Below are 12,165 nucleotides of genomic sequence, written 5' to 3'. Positions count from 1 at the left end.
GACATGTTTAATCATATTTTTATATAAAATTTTTTACACAACCCAAATTATAACCAAGTAAACATATATAAAAATTTAATTGTTTAAACAAACAAAATACTCATTTTTAATTAAGGCCCAAAAAACATTTCGTCTTCGGCCCTAAAATTTTTTTGCTTTCTCGGAGCCGGGCCTGCGTATGTGATCTCATTAAGCATGTTGTAGAATCTGAAGAAAGATATCTTCAAATACATCGGGAGGTTCTCAATCGCATTGATATCCCATATATTGATTTAAATGACTAAAAAGTAGTTACAAGCTAAACAACTTCAACAAACTTAATACTTATTAAAATGCATTGAAAATACAAAGACAACTGCTCCAACTCCATTACATTTCAAAAGTTATACTGGGATGCACTCTAGCATCTTATTTTATAAGTAAAGCTTCACCTCCGATGAAAAATACACATTCTTGATTATTTTGTCCCTAACTTAGATTGGACTAAAAAGCAATGATGATAAGTAAGCTTTAGTTATATCGGGACGACCATGCCCATCTCCTTTGCCATACATGAATTGTGCCATCCTAGCCATGTTTGATGCATATTCGATGTGTTCTCGTGAAAATTGAGTATTAGCAAGCATCCGCTCTTTGTTAAGTTTCTTCCACGCGTCTGCAATCAATTCTTTGATGTACTTTCTAGCTTCTTCTTCGGTAGCACCACTCTCATGCATGTAACACTGGATCGACTTTGGAACATCGCCTCTAGCCAATTCATCCTTTAAGGTATTAGAGAATGTGTAAGTTTTTTTATTATATTGTAAACCTTTTCAAATTTGAAATAAGTTTTGGTAAAGAAAGTATGAATGATGTTGTCTACCTAAAATATTCTAATACTAAGTATATATAGATAGTTAGATACTACTTAATAAAAAATGCATACCGTGGATGTCCCTAGGTCATCTGCCAATCGTAAGATTAGTGATGAGTAGCGATCTAAAGTATCAAATTCTTCCATGCGTTGCAAGATTTCTTGGGTCGCACCAACTGATGTTGCAAATTTAGCGTGCACGAGTACTAGAGGACCAGCTACCGATATATAAGCATTATCCAAGTACTCTTTTAGTGTTGGTTTATATCCACTATAGTACCACCGTGCTTCAACTAGGTAAGCCTTGCATAAATTCGCCCACTATATATATTCCAAAAAGAATAGTTACATATAAAAAATGAAACATAATACTGTTATAGTTAAAGATCAAAGATAATTTAATTACCGCTTTTATAAAGTACGGAAGGATGAGAATCTCTGTTTCTGTCAGTGTGTTGTATGCGATCTCATTAATTGTGTTGTAGAATCCGAAGAAAGCCGTCTTCATATAATCCGGGAGTTTCTCAATCGAATTAATATCCCATCTATTGATTATATATATAATATAGGGTTTTTGTTAAAAATACAAATTAAATTAACGTGTTAATTATGATAATCAAGTAGATAGTATATATATATGTGTGTGTGTATTAATTTAATCAGTTCTTATAATATTTGTGAATGAACACACATGAAACTAATTCTAAGTGTATTATCATGTACCTGTCTACTATATCAGTAAACTGTTGAAGTTCATCCAAAGTGCCATACACGTCATAAATATCATCTATAACGGTAACCATAGCAACACACCTTGTGAGTGAACTCCTACCAAGGCTATAGTGAGGCAGGTAACCAAAACCAATGGTCCACAGAAAACTCGGCACCACGCTGTCTCGTATGAAGCTGAGCTTCTGAACCCATTTTGTATTTCTCCACCACCTATAATTCATAGTTTTTTACTCTTGTCATTAAAAGGTCCTTGAATATTTATAAAATGTAATGTGTAAAAGGCTAGACCATATTAAATGATACCTTGATTCCTCTTTTAGATCTTCAATGTAAACAGCTTGGACCATATTAAAATCTAGCTTGGCAAGTTCCAACAATGCGGGATTCATGTCGCTTCTTTTCTCGTATACTCTGATAAACCATTCTGACTCTACTCTTGGCACTCTCCAGTGTAGTGGAAGCTCCAAAGCATGGATTACTAATGATGATATAATCTCATCCATCTTGTTTTTATTTTCTTCGAGATATTTTGCTGAGAAGTCTCTAGTATCTGTTGGGTTTCTATGGAATTTACAAACTTAGTTAACCGTTTAACTAGTTATAATTAATGCGGAAACGTGATAGACAAACTAACCATATGAACAACCTAGTTTATTCATTGCAAGATTACCAATAATCTATTTACTAGAAACCCGAAGCTAGGATCAAATGATACGGGAATAACTAAACTATCAAAGTATGTAAACACTTACAATCTTAACCCTTTAAGAGTTTGGTGGATGGTTGAAGAAGATGATGATGTGAATGCAAGACTTTCAAAGGAAAAACCCTCAAACCGATTATACCCCGAGCCTCCAACACGCACCGAGCTATGCTAGGGAGCTTGAACACGAAAAACCCGAGCCCCCTTTTTTTCTTCCCTTCTTGGCCGTGAGGTAGAGAGAAAAAGAAAAAAAGTTTTTTGGTGTTTTTGATTACTTGAAAGTGTTGTCCAAATTATCATCCATCACATGCATACATAGGGTAGAGTTATATCCAAGTCCACACTCCATCTCCTTTTGCATGTTGACAATTTGACCAAGTTGGTGGGGTGTGGGGCCCACCCAAAACCGGCCCCAACATATTTTATTATTTTTTTTTTTTTTTTTTTGTTTATGTTATATATATATTTTATACTTTATAAAATATATAAACACCCCATCTTTTATAAACCATTTTATAAAAGAATACATAGTTAAATAATCATTCCAATAATAATTATTTGAATAAATAAATTAACCAATTAATTATTTAATACTTTCAAGTAATCATTCAGAAACCCGATTTTCTGAAAGTGTCGTGTTCTGTATTTGTCTTAAAGATCTTATCTTAACAAATACATAATTGGTGTGTGTCTAACTCGTTATTGGGTATGACCCGACTTGGATCAAACATAACTAGCCACATTAACTTAATTATGTGTCTCGGGCATACGATATTCCAACAATCTCCCACTTGCACGAGACTCATAGGAAGTTAATGCTAATGGTGAATACCGCCTAACAACAGGTCACCACCCCTAGTATGTTTGACTAAGTGCCATTCAATAACATCATCCCCTTCAAGTCCATACTTGATATGATATAGGTAAGTCTTATCATTATTTCCCTTTGTTACTAGATGTCCTGTCAAATCGAAGAGACATAGATTGATCATTCTCTCATTGATTTAACTTAACAGGCCTTAGACATCTAAGCTCTCAACACATAAGAGGAACAAATCCCATCTTGACTGCATACATCCTTGTTGACATCTCGTATGATATCTGAGCTCTTTCTTTTATGTCATCGTGTTACCGAAAAACAAAGAAGAGAGTCAAGTTATCAGACTTGATGAAAGGTCAGATCCAATATGCATCTCAGGTCAAAGGACACAATGATACTCGCCTTTACTCAAGGATTACTTATGATCAGTTGCACTAACTCCATGCAGTGATCCTCGAGAGCGGATCATGTCCAATATTTGTATCCCACAAATATCTATGAACCTTGGTGACAAACCTATGCCTTATATTCATCACATGAATATCAACCAATCCGGGTTCATAATAGTCTTACCTTCATACTTGTTCCCACAAGCATGATCGACTACGGACGTTTAGAACAACATAAGTCATTCATGGATTAAACATGCAAAAATAGAACATAACTCATTTAATAATTAAAACTTAATTAATTTCATGAGATACCCATTACATTCGTTCTTAAACAAACACTAAACACGGATTAAATCCACTCACTAGAATACCGAAGTCCTAATGCACAAACATGACCCTCATGCTTTGGCCTATCGAGGAGCTTCGTGAGTGGGTCCGCAATATTTTGATCGGTATGAACTTTATGAATACATATTTTTCTCTTTTCAACTTCATCCCTTATGTAGTTGAATCTGCGCTCAATGTGCCTCGTTTTCTGATGAGCACGAGGCTCCTTGATCTGTGCAATAGCACCCTCATTGTCACAGAATATCTCTAGGGGCTCCTGAATGGAAGAGATAATCCCTAGATCCATGATGAACTTTTTCATCCATGCAGCCTCTTGGGCTGCCATTGAAGCGGCGATGTACTCAGATTCTGTAGTGGATAACGCGACAACATCCTGCTTCGAACTCTTCCAAGAGACAGCGCCTCCATTCAAAATGAAGACATATCCCGACTGTGACCGAGAATCATCTCGGTCAGTTTGGAAACTCGCATCCACGTAACCCTTTACGACGAGTTCCTCCTCACCAGACCCATATATTAAAAACATATCCTTAGTCCTTCTAAGATATTTTAATATATTCTTGACAGCCATCCAATGACTGTCACCTGGGTTGTGCTGGTATCTACTCGTTATGCTTAAAGCATACGAGACGTCCGGTCTGGTGCACATCATTGCATACATAATAGATCCTATTGCCGAAGCATAAGGAACATGCTTCATCCTATCCTGCTCTTCCTTAGAGCTAGGACTTTGGGATGAGCTCAACACGGTTCCTCTAGGAATAGGTACCAAACCTTTCTTAGAGTTTTCCATCCTGAACCTCTTTAGGATTTTATCAATGTACGCACTTTGATTGAGTCCGATCAATTTCCTTTGTCTATCCCTATAGACTTTTATTCCCAAGATATATGTCGCTTCTCCAAGATCCTTAATTGAGAAACGACTACTTAACCACGTTTTAACGTTTTCCATACTTGGTATATCATTTCCAAATAAAAGTATATCATCGACATACAAAATAAAGAAAATGATTATACTCCCACTAGCCCATTTATACACACATGCCTCATCACCGTTTTGGACGAAACCAAACGCTTTGATTTCTTCATTAAAACGATGATTCCACATCCGTGATGCTTGTTTCAATCCGTAGATTGATTTCCTTAACTTACAAACTTTATCAGGATTAGATGGATCGACAAAACCTTCAGGCTGAACCATATGGACATTTTCCTCAAGATATCCATTTAGAAAAGCGGTCTTGACATCCATTTGCCATATCTCATAATCAAAATGAGCTGCAATGGCAAACAATATCCTGATCGACTTAAGCATCGCGACTGGCGAGAAGGTTTCATCATAATCAATCCCTTGAGTTTGCGTGAAACCTTTTGCGACAAGTCGAGCTTTGTAAGTATCTAAATTTCCATGCATATCGGTCTTCTTTTTGAAGACCCACTTACATCCAACCAGTTTGGAGTTAAGTGGACGATCAACCAATTCCCAAACTTGGTTATCGTGCATGGATTGCATCTCGGCGCTCATGGCTTCAAGCCATTTGTCACAATCAGGTTGTGACATAGCATCTTTGTAGGAGATCGGTTCATCCGAATCAATCAAGTAGCAATCATCCACAAGAAATCCATATCTCTTGGGAGGTTGACTAACCCTACTAGATCTGCGAGCAACGTGCGTATGATCAACCATTTGATCATCTTCAACATCCTCGTGTTGAAAGCTAGTATCGACCAACTGTGTATCATCCAGTGATTCTTGAACCTCTTCAAGTTCCACTCTCTTTTCACTAGGTCCTTCCATAAGGAACCTAGTTTCTAAGAAGTATCCTTTGCGTGAAACAAACACTCTTTGTTCACTAGGATCATAGAATATATATCCTATATCATCCTTTGGGTATCCTATGAAGACACACCTGATGGATCGAGCCTCAAGCTTATTTGGGGTGTCACGTTTAACATAAACTATGCATCCCCATATCCTTAAATATGAAAAGGATGGAACCTTTCCATGCCACACTTCATAGGGTATTCGATCCACCTTTTTGGTCGGGGCCATATTCAAAATACGAGCCGCTGTGAGTAGCGCATATCCCCAAAATGATGGCGGTAGTGAGCTTCGTGCCATCATTGATCGAACCATGTCCAACAGTGTTCGATTCCTCCTCTCGGATACTCCGTTATGTTGAGGAGTTCCAGGAGGAGTGAGCTGTGAAATAATTCCACAATCTCTAAGATGACTTTGAAAGGTATCACTTAGGTATTCGCCTCCTCTATCGGAGCGGAGTACCTTGATTGTTCGGTTGAGCTGATTTTGCACTTCATTTTGAAATTCTTTGAACATTTCAAAGGCTTCATGTTTGTGTTTCATTAGATAAACATACCCATATCGACTAAAATCGTCGGTAAAGGTAATGAAGTACCTTTCACTATTCCTACTAGTTGGCTTGAAAGGTCCGCATACATCCGTATGTATGATACCTAACAAATCCTTAGCCCTTTCATTTGTACCTTTGAAAGGCTCTTTGGTCATCTTGCCTTGAATACAAGATTCACACTCATCAAACGAACCTAACTCGTTTGTTTTCAAAAGACCATTCTTTTGGAGAGTGTTTATACGATTCTTGTTTATGTGTCCAAGGCGACAATGCCAAATGTAGGAATCACTCAAACCCTTTTTGAGTCTTTTAGTAGAAGTTTGATATAATGAGCTATTTGAGGTATTATCATGAACCAATTCATAAATACCGTTGTTTGGTACAGCTTTAAAATAAAAGATACCATTAGATGACACATGCATTTCCGATCCTACAAATTTAAAGTCAAAGTTACATTGTCTAAGAAGGTGCACAGAAATAATGTTCCTAGTCAAACTAGGAGCATACAAAACATTTTTTAAAACAACTTCCAAACCACTTGGAAGTGATAAAGTGAAGTCTCCTCTAGCGACCACGTGTACTCTTGCACCGTTGCCCATGAAAAGATTCACTTCGCCCTTCTTCAAGTCTTCATTCCTTTTGAACCCCTGCAACCAATTGCAAATATGAGTTCCACATCCGGTATCCAATACCCATGTGTTAGAAGAAATAAGATTTAGCTCAACATTAATCATAAAGACATTACCCGAGGTATGCGCCGCATTCCTCTTGTCTTTTAGCTCTTTTAGGTAGACCGGGCAATTGCGTTTCCAGTGTCCGGTCTCCCCACAACCAAAACAAGGATCATCCTTATGACCCCTTGGTTCCACAACTTTTTGTTTCTTTGCCATAACCGGTGATTTGCCCTTACCCTTAAGATGCATAGGGGGACCCTTCCTTTTAGCTACCTTAGCCTTAAGATTGGGTTGAGATCGATTCTTGGATCTACCTTCATTGATTGCAAACACGGGTAAAACCCTTTTGCCCATGCTCGCCTCGGCTGTTTTAAGCATTGAGTGAAGTTCTCCAATAGTTTTGTCCCACCCGTTCATGTTATAATTTAACACGAAAGTGTCGAACCTTTTCGACAAAGAGTTAAGGATCAAATCCGTTGCTAACTCATTTGAGATGGGACAATTGAGCTTAGTGAGCCGATCAATATAACTTTTCATCTTAAGTACATAAGATGAAACTGGTTGACTATCATCCATTCTACATGCATGTAAGGCTCGAACCGTTTCGAACCTTTCCACTCTCGATTGCTTAAGGAACATTTCCTTAAGTTGAGTAATCATGTCGTACGCATTATGGTTTTCGAAATCCTTTTGGATTTCGGGAACCATAGTCGCCAACATGAGGCATGATACTTGAATGGAATCTTCCGTGAGTTTGACCCAATTCATGTATTCGACCTCAGTTCCCTCTTCCGGTTCTTCGGGGATAGGTGTTTCCAAAACATGATATAATTTTTCTTGTTTTAGAACAATCCTTAAATTTCGGAACCAATCCGAAAAGTTATTGTGGTTAAGACGGTCTTTAGCGAGAATAGATCGGAGAGATACGTTTTGGACGTTAGGGATTATGTTGTCGTCGACGTGTGCGGCCATCTGCAGAATTTTAATTAAGTTCATTTTAGTGTTTTACCTTTTAATTATTAATACCCTTTTTATATATACAAATATAATTAATAATTAAAATCTAGAATCCAACGATAAACCCGACTCCGGTTAGGTGACCTTTTTCCCATTGTCGGTTTATCAAGGTAGTTATTCATAACAATTGCAAACCCTTTTGCAACTTCTAGAATTTATGGGACCGGTTCGAAATCATATTTCGTGTTGGCATGTTTATCCCATCAACACCTATTAGACCCCATGCTTGGGTGACCCTCTTCACATGGTTCTAATTTAAGTCGTCCTACTTGTATCAACTTGTAATATTAACATACAAACGGTTAGGTGACCTTTTTCCCATTTTATGCCAATATTACCTCAACATGTTAATTTACTCTATGCGGTTAGGTGACCTTTTTCCCACTAAGAGCTTATTAATATGTTAAGTGTTATACAAAAGGATGGTGTTTAACTTATTATCCTTAATTTTAAAGGGATTTTTAGTTTTAATAATTCTAGATATAAAACTTTAAATCATGTTCTAACATGCATTTAGAAACATGATTTTGAAACCATTTTCAAAACTAATTTATAATAAAACCATTTTTATTATGGGCGTGAGACGGCTAGTTAATAATTCCATTTTATTAAACTACGTGTCACGTAATTACCGATAATTATTAGAACCCGTTTTATGCTTTGTTAATTAATTCTATGTGACGGAGTTGATATCCTAATATCTAACAACCACACAATCAAACAATCAATCAACAAGCATACACACAATATATACTAGACACGAGCCACTAAGTTAGACCACACTTGTTAGCCGAAACAAGTGTGTGTCTTAGGTCCAATCCTAAGGGACACATGACACATGGATGTTGTAGCTCCCACTCGATCCCGCATCCAAATGCTTCGAGCATCTTCTTCAACCTTGTTGTGATCCATTGGGCTTGAACTTGGGCCTTAGCTTCCATAAGCTTCCACTTGGGCTCAATTGGTGGGCTTAGGTCCTTTTGGGCTTGAATCCCTTAATGGGCTTGTGAAACCCATTATGACCATACCCGGCCCAATTAGGCCCAAACTTCCAACTTTGCAATCTTCTTTAATTTTACAAAATTAAATGTCCTAATACATTTTTTCTATAAAATAAAGATATTACAAATTACCTATTTATTACATGCCCATATGAATAAATAATTACAAAATAGCCCCTAATTAATTATTACAAACCGATACTTTGAATAATAAATTACAATCACAACCATCAATCACAAACAAAACATCCATTTGGTCTACGGCTCGGTCTAGTACTAACAAACATAACCCGATATGTCATAGGAACCCGTTCCAAAACCCCTTGCCTTTATCGGGCCTAGCCCAACCCATTTGGGCTCGACCCAATAACAAGATTATGGGCCTCGGCCCAATTAAAAAACTGCTTGGGCTCGGCCCAAACAAAATTACATGGGCTCGGCCCAAATGACTTACATGGGCTCGGCCCAAATAAAACTTATGGGCCCGGCCCAATAACAAAAATGGGCTTCGGCCCAAATTTCACCCGAAATGGGCTTCGGCCCATTAGCCCGGTTTTTATATTTTTTTTTTTTTTTTTTTGAACTTAGCCAAAAACGATAGCAAGATTAAATACAAAAATATCATGCATGTTAATTTTTGTATAAAATCTTTCAAGGGGAAAATAAAAACCGAGAACCCGAAGCTTAGTATCCCGTATCCCGGCTCTTGATGCCATTTGTTGGGTTTCTATGGAATTTACAAACTTAGTTAACCGTTTAACTAGTTATAATTAATGCGGAAACGTGATAGACAAACTAACCATATGAACAACCTAGTTTATTCATTGCAAGATTACCAATAATCTATTTACTAGAAACCCGAAGCTAGGATCAAATGATACGGGAATAACTAAACTATCAAAGTATGTAAACACTTACAATCTTAACCCTTTAAGAGTTTGGTGGATGGTTGAAGAAGATGATGATGTGAATGCAAGACTTTCAAAGGAAAAACCCTCAAACCGATTATACCCCGAGCCTCCAACACGCACCGAGCTATGCTAGGGAGCTTGAACACGAAAAACCCGAGCCCCCTTTTTTTCTTCCCTTCTTGGCCGTGAGGTAGAGAGAAAAAGAAAAAAAGTTTTTTGGTGTTTTTGATTACTTGAAAGTGTTGTCCAAATTATCATCCATCACATGCATACATAGGGTAGAGTTATATCCAAGTCCACACTCCATCTCCTTTTGCATGTTGACAATTTGACCAAGTTGGTGGGGTGTGGGGCCCACCCAAAACCGGCCCCAACATATTTTATTATTTTTTTTTTTTTTTTTTGTTTATGTTATATATATATTTTATACTTTATAAAATATATAAACACCCCATCTTTTATAAACCATTTTATAAAAGAATACATAGTTAAATAATCATTCCAATAATAATTATTTGAATAAATAAATTAACCAATTAATTATTTAATACTTTCAAGTAATCATTCAGAAACCCGATTTTCTGAAAGTGTCGTGTTCTGTATTTGTCTTAAAGATCTTATCTTAACAAATACATAATTGGTGTGTGTCTAACTCGTTATTGGGTATGACCCGACTTGGATCAAACATAACTAGCCACATTAACTTAATTATGTGTCTCGGGCATACGATATTCCAACAGTATCGTCAAGTATGCTTTCATCATCGAATGAATGATACGAAGCCTCGTACAAATTCAACATTCCGATCATATCCTCTTGTGAGTGTGGCTTAAGATCTTGAGTCTTTTCCTTAAAGTTGTGAAATATATCTAAATATAAAGAAGTAAAATAAACGTTACTGTTAGTCGATGTTAGTAGTAGGTGTTGGAAGTAATTTCAGACTCCAAGTCACAAGTCAGTGAACTTGAGGGACCAATATTGACAAGTAGGTCACAGTTGGTTATATTTCCTAATTACAATATGTTTCCTAATTGTATTGTAAATATAATAGGTAATGTCTTGACTAGCAAGTTAGGTTAGTCTATATAAACTGGTTAGACATTATAGATGCGTGGTGTGAGGTGTAACCAAGTTACGGTTCATCTAGAGACATGCACAAGATGTAACCAAGTTAGAATTCATCAAGAGTCAAACCGAGTTAGGGTTTGATAGAGTTGTAATAAGTTCTTTGAGTTATATTTTCAGATTAATATAAACAAGAGTTATTTGTTTAGTTCGTGTTTGATTATTGATCTGGGACTTGAGTAGGCATTTTCAAATATTGTTTCTTTTAGATTATATTAAAGCTTTAAGTGTGTTCAATGTGATTACAAATTCTTTAATAAGTTTGTACCTTGAGAAACCTGAAAACCATGTTGTCTTAGTAGTCGAAATCCAAGGGCTTTAAGGTTCAAATCCATTGTATTCCACTGGTCATGAGTTTTGTAGTGATTGTTATAAATCACCTCCAATAGATTTCTTATTTCATCCTCAAAATGATATGAAATACCGAGTCTCTGCAAATCATCAACCAACTCTAGGGTACTCAATGGGCTTGCCACCTTGTGTATCATCATTTTTACCGCATCCTTTAATGTATCCGCTCTCGCCTTGCAATCTTCTCCCTAAATGTTTAATATTAGCATAATTGTGCATCATAAGTACCGCTAGAAATTAAAAGAACACGTAAATAAAAAATAAAGCATAATTGTGCATCATAAATACTGCTAGAAATTAAAAGAACACGTAAATGGAAATAAAATCATAATTATACTGTGTATTCACTAGAAAGTGATTGAACATAATCAAATGACCATAACGATGGCGCATAGTTTGCTGATCGTCTAGAAACGGGTTCAACCGTCGTGATGGCCTTCACAATAACCTTCGACTTTGATGTGGATTTTGATGAATATAGTGCCTTCCGAGTTTCAAATTGTTTAAATGTTTCATGATAAATTTTGCAATGGAGAACTGAACAAGAAAAAGAAGACATTGAAGCCATCTTGAACGAGATATCTACAAGGTTTGTTTGAGTTGCTATTAACATGCATGTAGAACGAGATTTATATTTGTTACCCATTGGAAAAATTAAGCTTCATAGACCTTATGATATTACCATGCATTCAACATAAATAATATAAAATTGCATGTGATGACTGGATTAATATAATATTTAGCTTATTACGAAAAAAAAAGGTATTTCCTAATAATGGTACAATGGAGAATAATTGTGGTATATCTCCACAATATTGTTTATGCATCCTTAGGTCTCAATGAAAGTTGCACCATTAACGCTATGC

The 12,165-nt window shown here is 36.5% G+C and overlaps 1 protein-coding gene across 1 annotated transcript; it reads right to left on the bottom strand.

Moving 5' to 3' along the window:
* Window positions 1-263: 263 nt before the first annotated feature.
* Window positions 264-11,867, bottom strand: LOC143607025 (R-linalool synthase QH5, chloroplastic-like). Its single transcript, XM_077082616.1, has 9 exons — window positions 11,637-11,867; window positions 11,217-11,487; window positions 10,562-10,692; window positions 5,608-5,609; window positions 1,889-2,128; window positions 1,577-1,795; window positions 1,260-1,398; window positions 926-1,174; window positions 264-761 (listed from the first exon to the last, which is right to left on the bottom strand). Exons 1-9 carry the CDS (start codon window positions 11,865-11,867, stop codon window positions 474-476), a joined length of 1,770 nt encoding a protein of 589 aa, XP_076938731.1. The 3' UTR covers window positions 264-473.
* Between the last annotated feature and the right edge of the window lie 298 nt (window positions 11,868-12,165).

The sequence above is a fragment of the Bidens hawaiensis genome, unplaced genomic scaffold (genome assembly GCF_021521415.1).
Source record: "Bidens hawaiensis isolate Kalapana, Puna unplaced genomic scaffold, B.hawaiensis_p1.1 tig00002123_1, whole genome shotgun sequence".
Lineage (NCBI taxonomy): Eukaryota > Viridiplantae > Streptophyta > Magnoliopsida > Asterales > Asteraceae > Bidens > Bidens hawaiensis.
The sequence above is the reverse complement of the archived record's forward strand: the minus strand, read 5'-3'. Positions and strand labels throughout refer to the sequence as shown.

Bases quoted from the DNA above. Each gene is read 5' to 3' on its own strand.
- LOC143607025 (XM_077082616.1), bottom strand. From the start codon at position 11,867: ATGGCTTCAATGTCTTCTTTTTCTTGTTCAGTTCTCCATTGCAAAATT. The intron at 11,488-11,636 runs GTATAATTATGA...TTAAACATTTAG, and splicing joins CACTTTCTAGTGAATACACA to GGAGAAGATTGCAAGGCGAG. The intron at 1,175-1,259 runs GTAATTAAATTA...GAATATATATAG, and splicing joins TTCCGTACTTTATAAAAGCG to TGGGCGAATTTATGCAAGGC.